Here is a 26,199-nt window from a genome sequence, read left to right as displayed (position 1 = left end):
ATGACAAATCCACATCTGGCTTCAAATCTGAAGAAAAATACATGGCACAGTGCTTTCTAAAAATGCCCATTTTTGCTGTGTGCAGATTTTGAATTTACTAATTTAAAAATGTCTATTTCTAGACATCTTAGAGTTCTTGAAAATGTACATACTGTGAAAGTCTGAAAATCTTCCTCCTTATGGAGACCTACAATACCTAAGGAAAATACTTAAGGAAGAAATGGAAATCCTAAGGTACCAGAAACAAGTAGACACAGAGAACCAGAGCAGAATCAAGCTGGGATGTAGCTAGCCCGTGAGCCAGTCAACCAAACAAAAGGTCAAGAAATCAGAGGCAAACCTAGGCACAGAAGAAGCTAGGCTGTTTAATAAACAGGTCTTGGATGATGGCCAAAGACATGAAAAGTTAAAGCTAGACATCTGTCTCAGACAATATGTGAAATATATTTCCCAGATTAGTGACTGAAACATGGGAACTAGAGACTGTTAAGAGCTTTTAGAAGGCTACGTTCATGTCACTGTGACAGGGTAAAGATTTCTCAAACAAATATATGAGAAAGATGACTAAAAAAATCATTACATTACCAGTAAGAACTTACATTATAAGTTCAGTTGTCGTTGACTAAAATGAAACAAAGTTGAAAGACAAACTACATATTAAAAGAAAATGTTCACAACATGTAACAGATAAGAACATTCACATATATTAAAAAAACACTAATGAGAAAAACCCAAATGACAAGGGACAAGTAGTGTATATAAACAGACATTCACAGTGGAGGAAGCCTCGAGTCAACAAACCTGCTATTGGGGAAATGCAAATGAAAACAATCAGGTACCTTATACCAGCAATGCCATTCGTGGGGATGCCTAAAGCCATGTGAACTCCACAGGCTGCTGTGACAGTATTTACTAGGGATCTGGAAAGCCTTTTCCATGCTAGTCCCAGCACCCCGCTCTCCGGGTGGTAGGGAGTGCTGAAAAGGCCCTTTAGGAGAATGTTCTGTGATGCAATGATAAAGACAGTAACCCAACTCCACCTTGCCCCTCTGCCCGTAATACAGAAAAGTACTGAAAAAGAAGGCCCAGAGCTCTCAGCTGTCAGGCGTTTTTCACACAGGGTTTTATATAAGCCTCTATAAACAGGAAGCACTTCCCTTACATTGTCCTTTTCAAAGGCAACAGCCACACACGAAGGTGGAAGGAGAGAGCTTGCATTTTGAAAAGACATTTTATAAAACACTAGTTACTAATTGGCAAGGTGATTTTTACAGGAAGTTTCTTGTGCAAATGAACAACTGTTTTGTTTGTTTGTTTGTTTGTTTGTATGTTTGTTTGTTTCCTGCGCTGAGCAACAATGGCTGTCCTAGCATCTTTTTTTAAAAAAAATATTTATTTATTTATTATGTACACAGATCTCATTACAGATAGTTGTGAGTCACCATGTGGGTGCGGGGAATTGAACTCAGGACCTCTGGAAGGGCAGTTGGTGCTCTTAACCTCTGAGCCATTTCTCCAGCCCCTGTTTCTAGCATCTTAAGCAGAAGCTGTGTGAACAGGCTCTCCAGACCACAGCACGTTCTGGATGAGGTGGCCAGACCAGAGGAGCACACTGGCCAGGGCACATGGGGCTCCATGGGCTGGGCACATGGTCTTATTCTGGTATTCATGGAGTTGATCATCTTTTGCAGGAAGACAAGACACTCAGAAATAGAAAAACCAAAACAATGACTTCTGGCATTTACGAGGGAAGCTATGAGGCATACTCAAAGGGCTAGAAAAGCACTGAGTGGCCCTCCACCAAATGTGGCCAGAGCATGAATGAAGCTCAAAGCCATGGTGCTGGGGCTGAATCAAGAGATAGTTTAACAATGGGGAAGAGCATAGGCACTTCATCAGTGTGTCAAGGACAGAGCAGGAACAAAGTCATATCAAGAGCAGTCTCTAGAGCTAGATGCCTGTGTTCAGACCCTAGCTCTGCCTCTGCCTGTGGGACTCTGATCATCAGTTTCCTCAAATGTACAATGGGAACAATGCCTCAGGTTCACAGGAGTTATGAAGGTGTGGTGAGAATGCTCTACACGTAAGCATTTAAGACAGAGCCTGAAGACAGCACAGAGCTACTCCTTCTTAATACAGGGATCTATGACACAGCATCTCTGCAGCTTGCTATGGACCCTGGAGGGCCTTGATGGATGGAGGGACTGCACCCCATCTTCCCTGCTGTTCTGCCAATCCAATGTTACCCAGTACAGCTGGAACTACTTCCTTAGCCAAGTGGGTGCTCAGAACTGGGGAGTTGTTGCTGGATCCTAATGGCTCCACTCCAGGTTGGCTCATAAGGAAGTACATATGTACATGCCTGAGCAACTGGTTTGAGCCAATTTCCTCGACCCTATGGGCCTGTCCTACTACAAGGAATAATAACAGGATGTTGTGAATGTGATGTCTCAGAAAACGTACATGCTTCCAAAGCACCCACATTTTAAAATGGTGGCCTCTAGGGAAAGCTACACCTGTCATTCTCAGTGTTTGCTGTTTAGAACATCCATTATCAATCTGCCAGGAAAGAAATACAGTGCTCACACATTGGGCTACCTGTACTGTGCTGGAAGACTCCTGGAAAGGTCAAGAGGTTAGCACCAAAGTGTAACATGAAGGGCTAGAGACGCTCGGAGGCTGAGAGCTCACGCCGGTCATTCTTTCAGGGTCTGCAATCTGGTCCTTGGGCAGCTCACTAATACCCGTACCTCAGGGGATCAGTATGCCAGGCTATTTCTGACCATGACACAGCACGGAAAAGCTCTACTCCAGACCAGAGAAGGCCAGACCTAGTGGGAGAATCTACAGTGGGTACTACGGCCATGGTGTTCAACGACATAGTACACAGAATGACCAAGTGCTTGTCAAGGCAGCTGCTAAGACCTTATGCAGTGAAGCTACAAGAGACTTAAGATGATGGTCATGCCTTGTAAAAGCTCAAAATCTGGTATGCAGATCAGGAAGTGTACTTCCTCTGGTCAGTGGGAGCTGCTCAGTTGTGTCCCATTTGACCTCCAGCAGTGCCGGACCTGGTGGCCACTCCTCACACAGCCTTTTCTCTGGGCTCTGGTGACATCATACGTCTGTCTTTCCAGCCCTGTGGCCATGTCTGAGTGTCCTCCAGAATCTCCTTCTATTGTCCTCCAAACAGTATCCCCTAAGGTTTTGTTTCAGGAGTTTCTTTTTTGTGTTCCGTTGGCAAGCTCTTACCTATGTTCAGAGCTTTGGGCGCCATGTTTGTGGTGAGGATTCTGGTCTAGGTGCTGTGCCTCATAGCTGTAGAACCAGATGTCCTGAAAATACCTCCACCCGAATGTTCTAAAGGTACCTCATATGGAGCACACCCCAAACCTACCTTCAATCCTATTTTTATCCCATGTCCCAACCTGAGAGTGACGTCCACATCTGCTCACAGCATAAGCAGGTCTCCAGGCTTTGTCTCCTTCTGGTACCATACTGCTCTGTGTCAAACCACTTTCCAAGGCAGGGAAGAGATACAAGTTCTACTGTGTCCTTCCTCTATTAAAAAACCCTTTGATCCCCCCATTTAAAAACACTAATGAATAACACCCACTAATTCCTAATGTTTTAAAGGTTTTTGTTTTTTTTTTCCATTTTATTTGTGTGTACATGTCTTCCACCATGTGGGTTGTGGAGAACTGAATTCAGGTCACCAGGCTCAGTGGCAAGGGCCCATACCTACTGAGCCATCTCACAGGTCCCAATTGCTAACATTAAAAAAAGAGAATAACTATATTTTCCAAGTTAGAAAAAGAATTAATGAGAACAGTGGTACTATTTTCTATGTTGCAAACCTCTTTACTATCTGACTAACAGAAAGCTGCACACTTGTCTCTGCCTGTGCATCAATTCTACTCTACACAGTTTTGAAGCACTGGAGAGGATAGAAACTACAGGGCAGCACAGACAAAGCCTTCCCACACTGACACACCAGCACTCGCAGGCAATCAAATGTCTCCCAATGGCAGACCAGGCTGCTGCGTCTAGTGATCTTTCTTACCACCCCGCCCTCACCTTCTCTGCTCCCACTGGGGAGCCTATGATCACCCCTCACGAGCGAGCGGGGTTAGAGATCTCACTGTGCTGTCAGCTCCCTACACGTTTCTATTGCACACTGACTGGCCTGACTCTCACACAGGCTGTACACTCCACCAGGGCTGAGACTCCATTCTGTTCTGTGTAGAGCCGGCACAGTGAAATACTTGGGAAATACCCACTGCATGGATGAATAAATGGACAAATACACAGGAAAGCACGCTGCTGAGCTATGTTATATAGGGCTTTCTTAGCAATGGTACAGAGTTAGTTATAACTAACCCGTAAAACTAGGTGGTGGGTTAGTAAAAGCAGGAGGGCGGAAGGGTGGGAGGGCTGGAGAAAGGAGGCTTCAAGGACAGAGGAACCTATCCTCTCACACAAGAACAGGTGGGGGTTGTGGAGGTGAAGCGCAGCCACGGGGCAGCTCCTCAGATCACAGGGTTAGCTATAATTCTCCATGCTGCTCTCACATCTCTGGAGGAACTGCAGCTTGAGGAGTCGGTATGCACATGCTTAGCTTCATTTATTAGGATGCATCATGCTGTCTGTCCTGGGAGAGGCAAGGTGAACAGGGCTGTGCTATGAGAGATCCAACTATTTCCTATGGCCCAAAAGAGCTCAGCTGAGTAACAAATACACATTACCAACTGAGCAGGGCACTGGGGGTGGTACAAGGTAGCCCAGCCAACTGTGAACTGATAGTAAGTTACTAGTTTAGAGGAGGGAAATACTGTCCAAGGCCACTGCTCAGCAAGAGCTTCTTGGCAAAAAATGGGGGAGAAAAGAAAAAGGAAGTCTACCTCCATCGCCACAATACAAACTAGCAATGCACTCTTTATTTGGATAAGAAATAGGAGGAGCCGGGCAGTGGTGGCACACGCCTTTAATCCCAGCACTCAGGAGGCAGAGCCAGGCAGATCTCTGTGAGTTCGAGGCCAGCCTGGTCTACCAAGTGAGTTCCAGGAAAGGCGCAAAGCTACACAGAAAAACCTTGTCTCAAAAAAAAGAAAAGAAAAAAGAAAAAGAAAGAAATAGACAGGAGGGCTAATACAAAGCACAGAATAAACCCCCTTCTGAAAAAAAAAAAAAACAAAACACACCAGTTCACTGGCAATATCTTGAGGACATGAAGCTTCAGAGAAAACCCTAGAAGGCTGTACCTTGTGCTGTAGAGGGCCATCCCTCTCTTCCTGTGTACTCAGCACAGAGCTTTCTGTCTGCTCCTCAGGTTTGGCAGGTGTTAGAACAGTGGCCCAGGAGGAACTGGATAGCCACTGACCCAGAACCCCACACTGCTGTGATGGTTCTCAGTTTCAGTTTTTGTGTGGTTCATCCTGCTGACCTGTTTTGGGCTGAGAGCCTTCAAGCTGCCCTCCCTGGTCTTTCTAGCAAGTCCCATGGTGGTTGGACAGGAACTCCACATCCTGCTGTTCAGTCTTGGAGTCTCTGGCTCAGGTGACAGCAGTTCGGGCCACACTGCTATCCTTAGCCACATCTCTCTTTCCTCTCTTGCTGTCATGAGCCTTGCCCATTTCCGTGGGTTGGGGCCACAGCAATGTTTCTGGAGACTGAACTGGGGGACAAGAGGACATCAATGGGGGGGTACAGTGGTATGGGAAAGCTATGTTACAGACCAGAATAGGGCTCAGCAGTCCTTGCAAAGAACCCTTTAACTAGAGTTGAGCCTATAGACAGATGCTCCAGGTCTGTTTATTTTCACTGATGACATTTCTCCTGAGAGAATGGAGACACCCACTGTGGCTCTCTCTCCTGAGATATGGAACCACTTTCACATTGGGTTAACAATGGGTTACATCAGCTTCAACATCAGCTACATACTCAGTCGTAAATATTTTCTCTTTGATTCAGCAAGCAGGTAAATCCCACATGGGGAGCCACAGGGGTAACAGGGGCACCCTGGAAGAAGAGTGGTCGGATTCAATTCCAGCTTCCCTGGTTACCTTAGCCACAGGCTTTGGACACTTGTCTGTGGACTCCTGTGGATACAGGGCAAGCCTCTCTTTTAGGAGGCTGTGATAACTGAGGATGCTAATGGATATCTGTAGATCATGTCACACAGCAATGTGCTTTCTGATTTCATTTTGGCCACCAAGGAGGTGGTGCAGTGCCGCCATGTATGGTGTGTGTGTGTGTGTGTGTGTGTGTGTGTGTGTGTGTGCGCGCGCGTGCGCGCGCGCGCTTCACAGCTCCAGCATTGACTGGAGAACCTCTTGCACAGGAAGACCATACTGCTTCCTAGAGTGAAGACGTCTTTCCCCTCCTGATTTGACTTCAGCATTCATGAACACCAGCATAGGGTGTACGAGGCAAGGTCTCACACACACTTTCCCAAAAAAAACCTAGGAATGAAAGCATGTTGTTCAGCATGGGCAAGTCCACTCCTGCCCAGTATCTCATTCTCCTTCTTTTGTTCCTTTCTCTGCCAAGTTTTTGATCATTTTTTTTTTCCTGCCTAACTTTAGTTATTGAACGTTAAGTCAAAACTAGAATTACTTCTGGTACTTGTAACTGATACATGTTTTGACACTTCGACAAAAATAAGAGAGAATGACTCAGATTTCCCTTTTCTTTTTACATTTCCTCCCCGAGATGCTGTCCATTTTTGTGTCTTCAGCAGTCAGCTCTCACTCCTGACCATGGTGAGAACTTTGCCAGGGCAAACCTCAGCTTTCCAATCTAACAGCCAAGCTCTCCTGCAGCCCTGGGGGTTCTTCTAGACTCAGCTCTCGGCTTTGCACCTCAGAACTCTAACTCTCAAGGATGATCTACTCTTCCTTTGTGGGGGTCTGCCACTACTGTGTCTTTGTTGTCCCATTTTGAAATTATAGTGTTGGCCTCTTGATGACACAGTTGCTATTCACACTTTCTCCAACTAATCTACACACCACTGTGGGCGACCCTGCACTCAAGCCTCTCACAGCAGCACCACCACAACGGAAAACCTCCATCATAATGTCTGAAACATCCGTCCTGTATTAATGGTCCAAACTAATCCTATCCTAAAGTATTTTTTACCCCTTTCCCAGCATTTTCCTCACTTAGTATGCCCCTCTTCATGCATACTGGTGTTTACTCAAATGGTCTGATCCCTTGGAATGTGCTCCCCCTTTTCTTTGGGGCTTCCCCCCTTTCTGTGCAGGCCCATGACCATGTCAGCTTCACTCACCAAAGTCCCACTTCCTCTCCCTCTCTGGCCAGGCTCTATGGGACACAGTCATTGTACCAATTCCATACAGGGTAAATCCTGGAGTTTGGGTTTCCACATGTGAACAATGGCAAGATGAACTAGATGGTTCTTAAGCTGACCGAGTGCCTCTTCTTCCCTGGACACTAATGAACATCTTGGAAGCTGAACAGTCTTCTTTCTGAAAGAGCCTTCACTGTTGGAGCAGAAGCCTCACATCCCTGCAGAGCAGCTGTGGACAGAGCTCCTAGGCACCCAATGGACATGTCCCCTGTCTCCCACTCTCTTCAGCTCCTTTGCTAGCAGTCCTGAACCCAAGAGGGATCTTCAGGGAGACACAGCTCCTTGGGTGATCACCATTCTAGAGTCAGAGCAGGGGGAAGTGTCCTCCCAAGGAAGGCAGATGGAGAAGTGAGTGGTATACATAGTGTCTCTCTCATTTAGGAGATGTGCTGGACCACAGAGCATGGGTACATGATCTGGGAAAGTACAACATCATTTAGGTGATGTGCTGGACCACCGAGCATGGGCACATAATCTGGGAAGTGTGACATCATCATTTAGATGATGGGCTGGACCACACAGCATGGGCACACGATCTGGGAAGTGTGACATACACACGTACAGCTCCATCACTTCATCAGGAAGAGCTCAGCACACCTTGGTCGGCCAAACTGTGTCACAGTCTCTGGAATGAGGGCATGGCTCACAGCTCTGGATATCTGGGCTTCTCAAGAAGAAGGAATTAGAGCACATTCTGTCTTTGAAAGCAATGGAGATGGGCTCCTGGAGGAATAGATGGGGCGGACACTGTCTATCCACATTTAACATGACGCTTCATGTTTCATTGCTACACTCACTTATGGTTTGAAAGAGGAACACAGTGAGCCGAGGAAGACCATCCAACAGAGAATCAGAGCTGTTTATAACTTTTGTACCTTCAAGGAGAACTACAGTCAGTTACCTCCTCTTAAACACCATGAGACCGTACAGTGCTCTTCTTTCTCATGAAGACACCAAAGCAGAATGGAAAATAGATGATTTTCACGAATGTCACTCAATGAGTCAGGTTTGGAAAAGTGTTAGAGTTTTGACTGATCCTATCTTTCTGGCTAAATTTCATGAGAAAGGTCAGCAAGAGCAGTGACAAAGCAGAGGACACAGGAGCATCGCTGCAGGGGGCACAGACTGCGATCAGCAGCTTTCAGCTTCACTGAGCACAGAGTACCTGCATCTTGTTTTCACTTCATTGCAGATTTTTATCAACTAAGCTCTAGTGACTTATCCCACATCTGACACTACACACTCACACACTCATGGGAGCAGAGTCATAAAGGAACCAGCTCTGGCTGGTTAGACTTTGTTGACAAAGAAGCACAGTAGTTTGATGACAGTTGTTCTCAAATCAAATCCTATCAAAAGTGAAAGAGCATAGTCAAGTACAGAGATGCACATGTGCCAGCCCGTGTGGCACTGGCTGAACTCAGGCCCGTGTGGCCTGCTCCCTTTGGGTCCCAGGGGTACCTTGAGATGTCCACACAGGTAGAGGCACCACTGCCACCTCTGCCTGATGACTGCATTTTTCCTAGGAGAGCTATGATGACACTTCATTATGACTGTCTCTTTTTTCTGTCACATCAAGGTCAGGACACAGTGCCTGGCTCAAAGCTCCCCAGAACCTGGCTCTGCATGTTTTGTGGAAAAGATGCTAATGAACATAGCTGGGTTGGTGAGGTCAAGCGGTACAGAAGCCTCTTCTAAATCAAGCCAGCCAAGTGACAGGAACAACAGAGGGGTGGGTGGTACCTGTCAGCATAAAGCTGTACTTCATGGCCTTGCTCTCTAAAACATGGGAAAAATCATGCATGTGCTGCAATACATGGGAACCTTGGAAATTTGATGCCAAGTCAAGGAAGGCAGTCAGACACCAGCTAGTGTAAACTCCACTCACAGAGACATCCCCAAGAGGCAAATTTACAGATAGAAAGTGGGCTTGGGAGACAAGAAAATTTGGGGAGTGGTTGCCAACAGAAAAAAAATTTAAATTAACTTTTAAAGTTAGCATACAAAGTAATGTGTTTCTGTACACACACACACACACACACACACACACACTCACACACCCTCTCTTTCTGGCTTCCTTCCCCCCCATAACTACTATGCTTTTCTGCTTTCATGTCACACACGTCCATGGCTCTGGACACACAATTCCTATTTGGATGCTAACAATATTCTATAACTGATTGTAGTGATATTACATAATTCTGTGAACAAAAATTAATGACTTGCACACTTAAGTGGGTGAATTACTCAAAAGAATGCTTTCCAAATACCAGAAATATTTACTAAATAACAAATACTTGATTAATGGAAAGAACTTTCACACTGTGCAAGGCAGGTATGAGTCATGATGCAGGTCGGGTAGTGCCTGACAGCGCTTGCTGAGGGTGGATGAGAAGAGAAACCATTTTCACACTCAGGGTGGGTGAGAGAATGTAGCTAATGCACTTCAAGCCAGTGCTGAGGAACTCACTGTACTGCGCGTGTGAACAGTGGTTAGATGCTTGAGGTGGGCATTAACACCTGTCCTTGCATGAATAAAGACTACTTATTACCAAAAAGGCGGAGGGAGGGCAATCAGGAAGTGGGGGCAGCCCAGGCATGCAGCGGGGAAACACTGACACCAGCAACTCCACCGTTTGCTGGCCAGTTTCCCAGCACGCTTACACCAAGCACAGTGCATTTAGGGCAGGCTTCCCTCTAACCCTGCTCCCAGAGAACACCTTAGCGTAAGGTCATCCTCAAGTGTGTGTCGTGCTATGTGGTATCAGCAGTGAACAGAAAGTGGTTCACACAAGGGAGTGCACAGAGTGCAAAGAACTTAGGTGCCCATGTGAGGCAGAGCTGAAAGGTGCCGGCTACACGCCTCCAGGGCGGGTGCCGCACACTTAAGGTTCTGTAAAGGCCACACCCTGAGCATTTAAGGCTCTGGGAAGCAAGAGGCAAAGCTGAGGCTATTATGTAGGGACATAAAGATTGTTCGGCTTGAACTGTACAAACACCAGTAGCCTGCCCCACAGGTGATGTCGTGTTCAGCTCTGTTCTGGAAGTTGAAGCTTTGAGGAGTAACAGGCTAGCTCCCATGTCTAGAGCATGTCCCAGACTTCCTGGGAGGCATGTGTGCCCACGCCATGACCGTGACTAAAGCTCCAGAGATCTTCTGATACATCGAAGACTCTTAGGCCATCCTTTATCACCATGACAACCATTAGAGTGTGTGCAGCTCACTCTGTCTACCCAGAGCTGTCTCCCTAAATGCCAATTTCTTTTTCTTTTCATTTTATGATTATGCTTCATACTGTGAACATATGGGTTCACACACCAGTCAACACAACACTTGTAATAGCAGATGCACTCGGGTGGGGAAGGGGCTTTCTCTCCAGGAGACATCACTTGCAGTCTCCAAACCTATCTAGCATTATTCACAGAACTGAAAGCAACAACAAATTCAGCCACACCACATTGCTCCAACCTAAAACCCTGAATCGTACCTGTAACTTCTGACTGGCTGCTGAGCAATCAACCCCACAACTCCCTCCTCAGGTTGATGTACTTGCTGAGCTGGCTCCAGGGACTCAGAGAAACATTTATATTTACCTGTGGTGGTATTGTGTTCCCCGAAATATTGTGCATGCTAATAAACTTATCTGGGGTCAGAGAACAGAAAAATCACAGTATTAAACATAGAGGATAGGCAGTGGTAGCACACGCCTTTAATCCTAGCATTCCAGAGGCAGAAATCCTTCTGGATCTCTTTGAGTTCAAGGCCACATAGGAAACAACCAGGCATGGGGACACATGCCTTTAATCCCAAGAAGTGAGTCTTTAATCCCAGGGAGTGATGTCAGAAAGTAGAAAGGTATATAAGGCGTGAAGACCAGAAACTAGAAGCATTTGGCTGGTTAAGCTTTTAGGCTTTTGAGCAGCACAGTTCAGCTGAGATTCATTTGGATAAGGACTCTGAGGAAACAGGATCAGCTGAGGAACTGGTGAGGTGAAGAAGCTGTGGCTTGTTCTGCTTCTCTGATCTTCTAGCATTCACCCCAATAACTGGCCTCAGGTTTGATTTTATTAATAAGACCATTTAAGATTCATGCTACATTTACCCATTTATTATGAAGGATACAGATGAACAGCCAGATGTAAGAGATGTGTGGAGCACAGCAGATGGGAGGGTGTAGGCCCTCTCCAGGTGCTATCCATCAGGAACCTCCATGTGTTCAGTTATGTGTCAGCTGTTTAAACTTTGCCCTATGAGTTTTTTTTACTGAGGATCCATTATGAAGGCATGGCTGATTAAATCAGCAACCACTGGTGATCAGCTCAGCCTTCAGCCTTTCTTCCCTTGGAAAAGTTAGGGCTTGTCTAAAAGTTCTAGCCCTCTCATCACAAAGCCAGTTGCTCGGGCAGGGACTCTGAGGAGAGAAGCATCATGATGCTGTGCAGGAGCTAGCTACCTCACTAACACACAATGGACACTGATCTCAAGGCAGGCTGTTTGGTTGCGTTCTTTTTTGTGTTAGTTCAAACAGGTTCTCACTTCACAGCCCAGGGTAGCCTCTAACTGTGACTGTCTTATGTCTACCTGGCTGGTCACACTATCTGCCACTGTCACCTCCTTACAGAACTCTCAGTTCTTAGTGCAATCCCCTGCTGTTCCCACAGCTGTTTGGGGACCCTAGTCTTTTTCTCCTAGGCTCTTGTAACCCAGCTGATGGCTTCTTCAAGATTCCTTAAGCACACTAGGCTGTGCAGGGCTGCTGAGCCTCAGGGCTACACATGGTCTAGCAGGAGCCTCACCCCTACCACGGCTTCATTGTCAGCAGCTGCTAAACCCCGGAGAAAGGTCAGGCAGCTTCTTGCACACTCACAGGCCAGTGCATGGCACTAGAGTCCAAAAAGGCACAAATGAGTAGATCTCATGTCCTAGTGGGGACCAAGAGCCTGTGGCTGGCATGGTGTTGCAAGGCTTTAATCTAAGCAATGGTGAGGCAGAGAGAGCCAGATTTCTATGAGTCTGTGGCCAGTCTGGTCTACATAGTGAGTTCCAGGATAGCCAGAAGAACATAGGGAGACGCTTCCCTTCCTCAAAAAAAAAAAAAAAAAAAATCCGAAAGTAAAACCAAAAATAAACACACCCCCACCCATTAAAAACAAAACATGAGCCTATAAAAAGTTGAACACTGGCCCTGGCAGCAACAATCAGACACTACAGTAAAGTGACTGTGACCTTCTGGAGCCAGCAACTGTGTCAGCAGAGAGAACAGTTATTGTGTCTGAACTGCTGCCCTCAATGCTGCCCTGATGAGTTTATAGGTGATGGACACACATCATACACATCTGATACATTAAGTAGTAAGGCCAGTTTTCAACTCAACTGCCATGAGACAAGCATTGTAATTACTTGAAGAAGTGTCCAGAAAGACCTGTGAGGGGTCAAAGCGCACAGGGAACATTATCACATGTCTGTGCATCATGCATATAAGGTTCCCCGTATACTGACTCTGTCCACACACAATGGTCCCCAACTCCAGATGAGGAAAGTCCTACTGAGACATCACATGGGTCACTGTTCTCCAGATGCAAAATCTCCAAGAGCTGCACAGCTGATGAGCAATCTTGCAGGAACACGAGGTCACCATCATATTGCTATGGCAGATGTGAGCACAGGCTGTATCGCACCAAGCATCCTGCCAGAGGCCTCCTGTCTCAGGGTGAACACCTGCTTTTCCTGCAACAGCTCCTCTCCTGGCTACCCTGTTCCTGAACTTCCTGCTTTCTTCCTGGCTGCTCCAGTTTTTTATTCTCTGTCAGCCTAAACATGGGCTTAGTCTGTCTGTCATGACTTGGTTTTAGCTTGTCCTTGCAGGACATCTACGTGTCTTTCCAACCCTGACTGCTCAGCTATATCCAGCTGGCATCAGAATTTGAAGTAACCCTGTCCATATTTACAATACACACATTGACTCCCTAGTTCCCCAAATATTTGCTAAGTTCCTATTAGTGCCAGTATTATCCATGTACTGGAAAGGCAGATAGCCTCCTCTCTGCACCCTATCACATTGGCAAGGATAGGTAAGCCAGTCCCAGTGAGAGCTGGGCTAAGTTTTAGGCAAAGAAACCCAGGGCCCTGGTGGGAGACTGAGAAGGCTTCCCAGAGACATGTTATTTGCCAGGAAAACTGCAAAGTGAATGGGAACCAGGCAGGCAAAAAAAACCGACAACAAACACCATTTTCTCTGTGTGGTAGAGCTGGGTGGCTGTGGGAGGCAATGTGTAGCTCTGATGAGCTGGCTTGTAGGAAGGAGGTGTGGTTAAAAGGAGGCGGGCCCTGAATAACTGCCTTCACAGCCAAGGAGAACAGCTGAGATTACAGGGGAGAGAAAGCAGCAGGCTTAGGTTTCAGAGACCACTGAAGGAGCAACCAACGACGGGGCAGAGGCTGCTGTAGGAGGAGGCAAATGAGGCCATGGGCATGAACTCAGGTGGTGGAGATGCTGGGGGCAGGAACAACCAACTTACATAAAAGAGGCATTGGCACTTCACTAGAGCAGGGGAAGGTGTAGATGGGTGGGAAGGATGAAGTACTGGACCACTAGAAAGACAGGAGGCTGGGAAGAAGGGAGAGGTGTCTGCTGAAGCTTCAGGGCAGCCTTTGGGTTGACCATGGTGGGAGGGAGGAGGAGAAGCAAGGGTAGCAGAAATGTGTCTTGAGGGAGACACAGGACACGAAAGCATGCACAAAACAGGAATACATCTGGAGGAGATCCCCAGGGCACAATAGCAGGAATACATCTGGAGGAGAGGGAAGGTCATCCTGTAACAGAAACCATCCAGGAACTTCAACAGCATAGCCTTGGGCTTTAGCTCAGTGGCCACCTGCTGAGTGGCCCTGAAAACAGCTGAGTGAGTGGAGAACTCCAAACAGGCTGGCATGTTTCTGAGAGCAGGACTGAATTGGTGCCAGGGCAAATGGTTGGCATTACACATGGTGTTCTTGCTAGTAATGTATGAAGCATGCAATTCTGTAAGTGAGGCAGGCCCCAAGCTCTGCAGTGAGGTCTGTAGGCTGGTTGTTTTGCATCTCCACAATCAATGGCATCCCTCGGCCTAGCTTATGATAAGCATTAAGAACAAATGTGTTGGAAATTCAATAAAAACAAACCATTCCCCCAGATCAATCTAACTGCCATACAAAGTTCTTGTGCATGCACACAAACATGGGAATCTCTTCCATGGTGGTTTAACAGGCAGAAGATTATTCTGTGTACTGATCTGCCATGCATAAAGACAAAGGGTCCAACAGCCCCATGAGGAAGTTCAGCAGGCTATGGTAATGAAGTTTAGGAAAATAAACCTAGAAAGCTTGAGGACAGATGTTCTTTGCTGTCTAGAAAAGTGCCATCAAGACTTCAGGGCTGCTTTGCTGCTCTGAACTTCCGGCCCTTGGAAGGCAGACCAATGTTTGAAAGTAGAGGGTTTGGAGACATTGGACAGAACCACGCAGAGACAGTGCCTTACCAGTGACAGTGGGAATGGAGTCCCAGGGAGGACAAGAGGTTTGGTGTTTTACTCACTGGAGAAGATTGTGTGCTCGTCAAAGTGTCCAGGGTGGACAAAGACATTTGAAGCCAGTCCTAAGAGAAAATGTTGGCTCCTAGGGTCCCAGGCAGTGAATATATGAACTGCAGAGAACTACATTCCCACAAAATGCTATGCTACACCAGAAAGTGCCTAAGAGCCAAAGTGATTTCAGCAGAAACCCGCTGCCAGATGGAAATGGTACACATGGGGTCAGCAAGGGCAGAGCCAGAGGGCACAAGGAAGCTGCAAAGGCAGATATCCGGACACAATGCTTAACCACCTCTGTTGCACCAAAACCTCTCCCTGGCTCACACCTGCCACAACTTGTGAGTCTATGACAACCAGTAAGAGAGGAGACAATGGCCCAATATGGTCCATGGATAGGCTCTTGAAAAGGTTCAGTTCTTCTCTGGCATTGTGCAGGGAGGGTCCCTGAGAGACAGGAGGAACTCCTCCTGTGGCAGGAGCTGGTTAAGGCCCTCAGTCATCCACTTAGCATAAAGAGAAATGGCTTGTGGGTAATAAAATGCAGCCTGTGGATTTACTGGGATAGCAAAAGACTTGGTCAGCCAGGAGACTGGAAGGTAGGAGCCGGGGAAACCTGAGGGAAGGCAAGCGAACACACCTAAAGGAACACCAACACTCAGGAAGTATGTTGGCTCTGTGTGTGTGTGTGTGTGTGTGTGTGTGTGTGTGTGTGTGTGTGTGTGTTTTCCTCCAGATTAATTCCTACCATCACAAAAAAGGCACTAAGCATGAGGCAGACAAAATGACAGCAACCTTATATTGCCCATCTTGGTACTGGCACAGGAAGAGTAGCTATGGTGACAGGGATGGAGGTTACACTGGGCTCCATGTACCCAGGATGAGCTAGCTACTGCCATCATGGAATATCTAATCTGCCATCAGCAGATGGCAATGAGCTTGCTATACCACCCTCAAGAAAGAATGACCGACCACTTAGTGCCAACACGGGGCACGGACTATCTGGAATCATAACTGTATGTTGAAGACCTACTGCCTCAGCATGACTATATTTAAACACAGGGTCTGTAATGGTTAATTACAGTCAAGTGAGGTCATTAGGTGGGCCCTAATCCAAAGGGAATGGTTTCCTTATGAAAGGAGTATCAGGGCTCAAAACAGGATATGCCAAAGTCTGGCACCTTGAGGTGCTGGGTTCTTGGAACTGAAGGCCTCTGGAAGCCTCCAAAGCAAGGGCTCTCTAACCTTCTCCTATCATCCCACTCAGGAGTAAGTCACAGACACTGGAATTTCTTTTCCCCAAGGTAGGTCACAGACACTAGAAACCCATTCCCCCAAAGTACACCATAGAACCTACAACTTTTCTCCCTTTCCTCATAAAGACTCTTATCTCAGAGGGCTATCCTGTACCCAGGAGGGAGGAAGCTACAGACAGGCCCTGCTGGGCTCTCTGTTGCCATCCCACCACACCCCATCCTCTCATTCTTCTCCAAGGGTCTTGCAGATCTACTGCCTCCTGTCAATCAGCTGCCACCTGTCACTCACAAGGCTTCACTTGAGCCTGTGTTGACTGAGGATGGAATCCTTCTCATGTAGCTCTTGCGCTTTGTTCTCTGGTATACAGAATTAAGTTCATCTGTAGTTTCCACCTCCATCTGTGAACTCTCTATGAGAGCATGTGCCAGCCATCTTCCAACATGTCATATATCTATCTGTATTGTATGCACCCATACTCCTATCCAAAATATAAACTCTGGAACCCACATTCCCAATGGGAGTGCAAAGACGTCAGACTTAAATTCCCTAGGCCATCAAGACCTGAAGCCCTACCTCCAAACACCTGGGGAAGAGGGCAGGCAACAGAGAGAGGGCCAGTGAGAATTCTGCCTCTCTCTCCATCCCAGAAGACAGAGGAGGAGGCAGGAAGTGAAGAGGCCAATGTGTTGGTCATAGAAGTGTCCAAGGAAGGTCATGCCCGAAGTTTTAGCTGGGTATAGAGCAACCTCCCCTTTCCTTGTTCCCCTTAAAAGACAAGTGTTGTGTCAGAGTTTTGGCTAATGTGGTATTTGTAGGTAACTGTTATGGCTCCTGATTACGAATGGCACATCTATGAAAGCACAGCGTTTATATGATGTAATCATTGCTTGTTCCCTTAAAGTTTTCTTATTTTTGTATTCACTTTAACCAAGGAAAATCATGAAGCTCTTCATTTGTTCCTCATCCATGGCACATGACTAGCACTTTAAACAGGAAGACGCTGTGGCTTTGACAAGATTACAAACAATGATAAGTATCCTATCTTGCTAACTAGGTTGATGCTTCTCTCAGAAATAATGCTAAGAACAAGAATGTCCATTCTGGCCAACTATTCAGCTCTAATTTGTTTTGTTTCCTTAAAAACAAAACAACACAAACCCCTGACACTGACAAAGGCCTCTCACCCTGAGAGACCTAAATTCAGTTTCCTGAAAACACATCAAAAGCCATACAAAGCAGAGGCTGCCTGCCACACGCGCAGTCACACCTCCGGCCAGTCACGGAGGTCCTACCTGCTGCTGCCTCTGTCGTCTCACGTGTGCAAACTGAGAGAGCATCAGCTGCCGGTCAAGCTGCTCCATCCTCTGCTGCCTCTGGATGTCCACTGTGGCTCCCATCCCAACTCTGGCCTCGCTGGTGGGCTCTGAGGATGAGAAGACAGGCTCAAGGGCCCAGGAGAAGAACTGGGCCATCCTGCCAGGGATGCGGAGCGCCTGGTGAACCTGGAACACTTGGCAGTCATAGCACATGCCGGCAATCTACAAGAAAACATCCAACTGACTGTTCAAATGTAACCAAGATTGAAATGGTATGTTTGACAGGGAATCAACAGTGACAAATGTCCCCGATGGTACTGTCTAGTTTTAGCAGTGTTAACAAGTCCTGCCCAGCAGCAGAGTGCCAAGCACCATTCCTGTGCACTAAGTTCGGCAGCAAGAGTGCAACTTTGCAAGCAAACAACACAGACTTAACTTTACTCAGTAGAACAAATTTGCTGTATTAATTAGGAGTTAGCAAAAGCCTGACCATTCCACACACCACATACAGATACAGTATTTAAGGAGCAATGTCTCAATTAAAAAAAAAAAAATCCAGGAGCTGGGAGATGGCTGCTTGGTCAGTCAGATGCTTCCTGAGCAGGCATAGGGACCTGAATTCAGTCCCTGGCACCCCAGGCCTGGCTGCATGTGCTTGTAACCCCAGTGCTTGGGAGGCCAAACATGCAGATCCCTGGGGCTCACTGGCCAACTAGCCTGCAAGCCCCAGGTCCAAGGGAAAGATACCAAGGTTGACTTCTGGCTTACATACACACAGTCCTAAAATTAAAAAACGAAATCCACAAAAGGTTTGATTATCTGAAAAATCCCACATTGGAGCAACTCTATAGAACCCTCACTGGCAGACGGACACCTGACCTAGTCCCTGAAGTTACCAGAAAAGAGGGACAATCTTAACCCTGAATTACTCATCTAGTGTTCAAGTACGGATTTTTTTTTCCTAGATGTTTAGTTACTTGTTAATATTAGTTAGCAATTAATACTTCTGGAAAAATATTTCTTTTTACAAACAGATTTATTTTTTGTAAGGTTATTTACAAAGCCATTTATACAGAAGGAGAAACCTCAGGACTTTTCTCTGTATGGCTTTTTAGGTAAAAATCACCATGCATATTTTTTTAAAATACACTAAAAAAATTTGACTAATTAGGATGAAATTATCCATACCAGACAAAAAGAATTTAACAACTTTTTTGCTGATACCAAAAAAGAATACTTTCACATGTATTTGTTGTTGTTGTCTTATTGAGGCAGGATCTTATTATATGTAGCCCTGGCTGGCCTGGAACTTGCGATCTTCCTGCCTTAGTCTCCTGAGTGCTGGGATTACCTATACATTACCATTCAGCTCATGTTTTAGAAATGCAGCTTTGGGATGGCTACTCTTGGTTGTCATCTGGACTATACCTGTAATGAACTATAATCCAGAAATGGAGGGCACACTTGGGATCCAGATCTTGAGGCAAGAAGACCACATGCCTTTGATCTGAATCTTGAAGCAGAAAGACATATGCCTTTGATCCAGATCTTTAGGGGGTAAAATATACCTTTAATCTGGGCCACACCTTCTGCTGGGAGCCTACATAAGGACAATGGAAGAAGGAATGGCTGGATTGTTCTTCACCAGCTTGCCTACATATCCATTCCTTCATGGACACTGGAGCCTGCTTCTTCAGTATTCCAGAATATACAGAAGACCAGCTGAGACATCCAGCCTCATGGGAATGAGCAACTCCTAGATTCTTGGACCTCCCATTCACAGCTAGTCATTGTTGGACTGCAGCCTGTAAGTCAGTCCAATAAATTCCCGTGTGTGTGTGTGTGTGTGTGTGTGTGTGTGTGTGTGTGTGTGTGTGTGTGTGTGTAGAGAGAGAGAGAGACAGAGAGAGAGACAGAGAGAGAGAGAGAGAGAATTGAGATTGATTCATTCCATAAGTTCTGTGACTCCAGAGAACCCTGACCAATGCAGACTTGGTACCAGAGTGGTTCTAGAGAAACAGAAGTGTAAGGATGACTATTTTAAGTACCTGGAGTAGGCTTCTGAATTTACCAGCACCTTCAAATGCACCAGCACCTTATGCTACTGAAGCCTCTCTCCAGTCACTCTCTTCTAGGAGCTCAGAGAGTACTGAAAGCCCGTGGTGTAAACTATATGTTAAACTTAAAGAGATAAATGCCTTTGGTTATCTTGATTCATCAACAGTGAGTAGCCATGGATTTAGTGAAACTTTCGACAGTTTGGGGAAGGAGGAAAACGACGAGGCTGCAGTTTGGTTGCTTTAGCATCTCAGGATAAAGTGATAAAGGATAGGAATGTGCTCCATGATAAAGTTAACAAACTTCAGAATACGGTGAAGGACACAATGAACTCAGTGATAAAGCTGACTGGCTCCGGGTGCGAATAAACAGTCTAAGGTTTTCTAAGTGTGCCCTGGAAGAGAGTCTTCTCTCCAGCAGCCACAGAGCGTGAGCTGAAGAAAATCAAACTGAAGAGCCCTCATGATAAGGTTGGCTGAATGACAGGGAAAATCCAAGTCTCATCCTCAGTGGTGTCAGGGGTTAAAGTAAGGGCATTAATTGGTAAAGAATGGGATCCTGTAACTTGGGATGGGGATGTGTGGGAGGACCCTGTTGAAGCTGAGGACTCTGACCTCAGATTCTCAAGGGTTTATCTCATCTGAGGAAGTAATACCTTTAGCCCCACCCCTTAAATATTGCCCTTGTCACCTTCTACTGAATAAATTAATCCTCCAGTGTCTGATAAACCAACAGCGACTTTCTCTGAAGGAAATGCCAGGAAGAACAAACTGATGTCCCTCAGGGCTCACCAACAGCTGCCTCTACAACCAGACTCAAGGCAAAGCAGGTCCCTAGAGGCAAGGTAGAAAGTGTAGTCCATGAGGAGGACCATTACACTACTAAGGAGCTGAATGAGTCTGCTAGGTCATTCAAGCAGAAGTCTGGGGAATATGTGTGGGAATGGATTTTAAGGGTATGGGATAATGATGGAAGGAACATAAACTACATCAGGCTGAGTTTATTGATATGGGCCCCTGGGTGAAGAGACTAGGTTTAAAATGGAAGGTCACACAGTTAAAAAGAGGTGTCGAAAGTTTATCTGAATGACTGTCTGAAGCGTTTATCAAAAGATGGCCAACTAAAATGAGTTGGAGATGCCTGATATCCCTTAGCTTAATGTTGATGAGAAGATTTTAAGGCTCAGGGAAATTGCAATGCTAGAGTGGGAACACTGTAAAACCTGACCCTCCACAATGGGAAGGCCAGAAGACATGCCCTTCATGAATCCTGTGAGATGCAAAACAGTGAGAGGGCAGCAGCACATGGGAGGAGTTTCGGTGTGTTGTCGTTGTCATCCTTTTTCTTGTGTTAGACTGTAGGGTTGGAGATGCTGCTGCTGCTGCTGCTGCTGCTGCTGCTGCTGCTCAATTGGAAAAATTAAATGCAATGAGTTGGGCCCTGAGGTAGCAGCACTGAATCTCCAGAGGCAAGGTGACTGTCGTTATCATAATGGGCAGTGTAGACAAAACAGTGTTCATAATGGCCTAACCTGGAATGGTCAGCACGTGTAAGGTGAATTTTATAGTGATAAGACTGGTACAGAACTTCGGTACTGGCTAATCAATCATGGTGTTTCCAGGAATGAAATAGATACGAAGCCTACTTCATTTCTGTTTGATCTGTATAAGCAGAAAAAAATTTCCAACAAACGAAAGAGACTGCACTGGACTGTGGCAGGCAAAAGAAATCTTGGGCAGTGAATCAATTTCCAGACTTGTACCAGTTTGCAGACCTGGAACCCCTTGAATGAAGGGGTGGCCAGGTTCCCCTGAAGAAGAACCCTTATAAGACACCTAAAGGTTTTACCTTTAGCCTTTCTCCAGTTCTTCCCCAGAGGGACCTGAGGCCTGTGACAAGGGTAACTGTACATTGGGGGAGAAGAAACAACCAGACTTTCCAGGGTCTGTTGGATGCTGGTTCTGAATTCATGCTGATTCCAGAAGATCCCAAGAAACATTGTAGCCCTCCAGATAAAGTTGGGGCTTATGGAGGCCAGGTGATCAATGGAATTTTAGCTGATGTTCGACATACAGCAGGTCCAGCAGGTTCCCACACACATCCTGTGGTTATTTCCCCAGTTTCAGAATGTATAACTGGGATACTCAGAAGTTGGCAGAATTCGCACATTGGTTCCCTGACCTGTGGGAGGGCTATTATGACTGGAAAGGCTAAACGGAAGCCTCTAGAGTTGTCTCTGTTAGGGACAGCAGTGAATCAAAAGCAGTACCACATCCCTGGAGGAACTGCAGAAATTAGTGCCACCATCAAGGACTTGAAAGATGCAGGGGTGGTGGTTCCCACCACATCTCCCTTTAACTCTCTTATCTGGCCAGTGCGGGAGACGGATGGTGGAGAATGACAGTTGACTATCAAGAACTCAATCAGATAGTGACCCCAGTTGCAGCTGCTGTACCAGCTATGGTGTCCTTACTTGAGTAAATTAACACATCTCCTGATGCATGGTATGCAGCTATTGATCTAGCAAATGCCTTTTCTTGGTCCCTGTCCATAAGGACCAGCAGAGTTGGCAAGGCCAGCAGCATATCTTCACAGTTTTGTCTTAGGTTTACTCTCCTGCCCTGTGTTAAAACTTAGAAGGGATCCTCACTTTCTGTCTCTTCCATAAAAATATCATATTGTGCACTATATTGACAACATTATGCTTACTGGACCAAGTGAGCAGGAGGTAGCAATCATTTTGAACTCACTGGTAACGCATATGCATGTCAGAGGACAGGAAATAAATCCACCAAAATTCAAGGATTCTCTAACTCAGTGAAATTCTTAGGAGTCTAGTGGTGTGGGGCATGCAGAGATACTCTTTCTAAGATGAAGGAAGTTATTTCACTTGGCCCCTCTCACCACCAAGAAAGAAGCACAATGTTTATTGGGCCTATTTGGATTCTGGAGGCAGCATGTCCCCCATTTGGGTTTGTTATTCCTGCCCATATACCAAGTGACTTGGAAAGCTGCTAGTTTCATATGCAGACTGGAACAGGGGAAGTCTCAACAGGTCCAGGCTGCTGTGTAGGCTGCTCTACCACTTGAACCATGTGATACTACAGACCCACTTGAGATGCCAGTGGCATATGTGATGCTGTTTGTTTGGAGCCTTTGGCAGCCCTATAGGTGAATCACAGAAGAGACACTGGGATTTGGAGCGAGGCTCTGCCACCATCTGCAACAATTATTCTCCCCTTGAGAAGCAGCTCTTGGCCTGCTACTGGGTCTTAATGGAAACTGAACGTTTGACAATGGACCAGTAAGTTACCATGAGACCTAAAGTGCCCAGCATGAGCTGAGTGTTACTGGACCCATCAGGTCATAAAGTAGGACATACACAGCAACAATCTATTATCAAATGTTAGAGGTATATATGAGAGCGGGCCCAAGCAGGTCCTGAAGGTCCTGGCAAGCTACCAGAAGTTGCCCAATGTCTATTGTTTCTACTCCTGTTACAATGCCATCTTCTGCCAAGCATACACCTATAGCCTCATGGGGCATTCCCTATGCTCAGTTGAATGAGGAAGAGAAGAGTTGGGTCTGGTTTACTGAGGGTTCTGCACATAATGTGGCAGCACCAGAAGTGGACAGCTCCTTTCTGGGACAACCCTGAAAGATACTGGTGAAGGGAAATCTTCACAGTGGGCAGAGCTTTGGGCAGTACACATGGTCATACAGCTTGTTTGGAAGGAGAAGTGGCCAGATGTGTGACTATTCCCTGATCATGGGCTGTAGCCAATGGACTGGCTGGATGGACAGGGACTTGGAAAGAGCAGGATTGGAAAATTGGTGAGAAAGACATCTGGATCAATCTCTCTAAATGGGTAAAGGATGTGAAGATACTTGTGTCCCATGTAAATGCCCACCAAAAGTTGACTTCGGCTGAGGAGGAGTTCAGTAATCAAGTAGACAGGAAGTCCTATTCTGTGGGCAGTCAGCCTCTTTCCTCAGCCATTCCTCTCGTTGCCCAATGGGCCCATGAACAAAGTGGCCATGGTGGCAGAGATAGGGGTTATGCATGGGCTCAGACAACATGGACTTCCAGTTACCAAGGTTGACCTGGCTACAGCTACTACTGAGTGCCAGATCTGCCAATAGCAGAGACCAACACTGAGCCCCAGATGTGGCACCATTCCCCAGGGTGAACAGTCAGCAACCTGGTGGCAAGCTTACACTTGACCATTTCCTCCATGAAAAGGACAATTCTGTCCTTACTGGAGTAGATACTTATTCTGGTTATGGATTTGCTACATGTAATGCTTCTGCCAAAACCATTACCCATGGACTCACAGAATGCCTTATCCACTGATGTGGTATTCCACACAGTATTGCTTCTGACCAGGGAACTCACTTCACAGCCGGAGAAGTGCAACAGTGAGCCCACAATCATGGAATCCACTGGTCTTACCATGTTCCCCACCATTGAAGACACAGTTGCAGCACCAATTAGATGGCAGCAGCCTGGAGGGCTGCGGCAGGGTTCTCCAGAAGTCTTTGACTCAGCATCCAATATATGGTTCTCCCATAGTGCTGTGGATATCACTCTGTATAAATAAAATGCTGATTGGCCAGTAGCCAGGCAGGAAGTACAGGTGGGACAAGCAGAGAAGGGAATTGTGGGAAGCAGAAGGCTGGAGTGAGACGCTGCCAGCTGCTGCCATGAGAAGCAACATGTAAAGACACAGGTAAGCCACAAGCCACGTGGCAAAGTAAAGACTAACAGAAATGGGTTAATTTAAGATAAAAGAAGTAGATAACAAGAAGCCTGCCATGGCCATACAGTTTGTAAGCAATATAAGTTTCTGTGTGTTTACTTGGTTGAGTCTGAGTGTCTATGGGCCTGGCGGGTAAGAGAGATTTGTACTGACTGTGGGCCAGGCAGGAAAACTCTAGCTAAACCATAGCCAGGATCCAAGGGTCCAGGACTCAAGGGGTGGAAAAGGGAATATTTGCACTCACTATCACCCCTACTGACTCACTAGGAAAATTTTTCCTTCCTGTTCCCATGACCCTAATTTCTGCTGGCCTAGAAGTTTTGGTTCCAGAGAGGGGAGTGCTCCTGCCAGGGGCCACAACAAACATTCCATTGAACTGGAAGGTCAGACTTCTCCCTGGTCACTTCGGGCTTCTGATGCCCTTAAACCAACAGGCTAAGAAAAGAGTAACAGTGTTGCCAGGGTGATAGAGCCAGGTTACCATGGGGAGAGTGGACTGCCTCTCCACAATGACAGTAGGAAGGATCATATCTGGAGTGCCGGAGATCCTTTTGTGCGTCTCTTGGTGCTACCGTGCCCTGTGATTAAAGTCAGTGGGAAACTAAGTGCTTGCTGAGAGTTCAGGAGATACAGAATTGGTAGTAGGGAAGGTAGTTCTAAACACCCATCTAAGGCCGCCAGACCAGTTGCAGAAACAAGGGTTCTAACCGATGAGAGTGCTTCTGCTGTGCTTGTTAATGTATTAGTACAGGTATTTGTGTTTTCTTTCCATTTCCTTATCATACGTTGTAACACCAATTAAAGAAATACCAGTGGTTATCACATGTAAGTTTGAGATACCAGAAAGATGCCCCCAAGAGACATCGTCACTCTTCTAAATATATAATGCACTTGCGTTTGCAGCTGTATGAGGGGTCATTATGTCATGTTAGGCATAATTATGACATGGCTAAATATATAATACATTTGCGAATATATAATACCTGGGATAATTATATTATGTTTAGGTGCTATTATGACCCGGTCATTGTTTTCATCTGGAAATTAATCACGACATAAAGATTGTGAATTTGTGTTAAGTTGACAGGGGGTGTATTGTGACAGCTATTCTTGTTGTCAACTTGATTATATCTGGAATGAATTATAATCCAGATATGGAGGGCACACTTGGCATCTGGATCTTGAGGCAAGAAGACAACAAGCTTTTGATCTGGACTCTGAGGTGGGATGGCACATACCTTTAATCTGGGCCACACCTTCTGCTGGAAGCCTATGTAAGGACAATGGAAGAGGGAAGAGTTCCTTCTTCCCCTGCTTGCCCTTGCCTCATTAGCACATCCATTCTGTCTCTGGCATTGGAACCTACTTCTTCGGGATTCCAGCATATACAGAAGACCAGCTGAGATATCCAGCCTCATGCGACTGAGCAATTAGGAGATTCTTGGACTTCCCATTCCACAGCCAGCCACTGTTGGATTAGCTGGACTGCAGCTTGTAAGTCATTTCAATAATTTCATATATATATATATGCATACACACTTAAGAAGAGAGAGGGGAGTTGATTCTGTAAGTTCTGTGACTCTAGAGGACCCTGACTAATCCAAGCTTCCATGAATTCAGCAAGGGTGTCTCAAGCCCTTGTATTGAGAACACCATAGAGGACAAAATAAAGAAACTGTACTCTCACAGAAGTATTAGTCCTTAATACACAGGAAAGGCAACAAATACATGAGGACATGCCACCATCGGCCATGCTCTAGGAAGGGAATCAGAGTACCTGGACCAAGGACCCACTTTAGGTTAGAAGGGACACATAAGCCAAAGTCTTTGGGATGATAGGGTGCCCCTGAAGACAAAATGAAAAAACTGAAGA

At 46.2% G+C, this 26,199-nt stretch overlaps 1 protein-coding gene across 1 annotated transcript in view; it reads right to left on the bottom strand.

Moving 5' to 3' along the window:
* The window catches only part of Ubac2 (UBA domain containing 2), a 34,579-nt gene extending 16,849 nt beyond the window's left edge, over window positions 1-17,730 (bottom strand). Inside the window, exon 1 of the mRNA XM_036199806.1 lies at window positions 17,485-17,730. Within this exon, the coding sequence (XP_036055699.1) occupies window positions 17,485-17,721 (237 nt within the window). The 5' untranslated portion in view covers window positions 17,722-17,730. The remainder of the gene's footprint in view (window positions 1-17,484) is intronic.
* Between the last annotated feature and the right edge of the window lie 8,469 nt (window positions 17,731-26,199).

Source organism: Onychomys torridus, chromosome 9 (genome assembly GCF_903995425.1).
Source record: "Onychomys torridus chromosome 9, mOncTor1.1, whole genome shotgun sequence".
In the NCBI taxonomy this organism is placed as follows: domain Eukaryota; kingdom Metazoa; phylum Chordata; class Mammalia; order Rodentia; family Cricetidae; genus Onychomys; species Onychomys torridus.
Note: the sequence above shows the minus strand (reverse complement) of the source record. Positions and strands in the feature narration are given on the sequence as shown.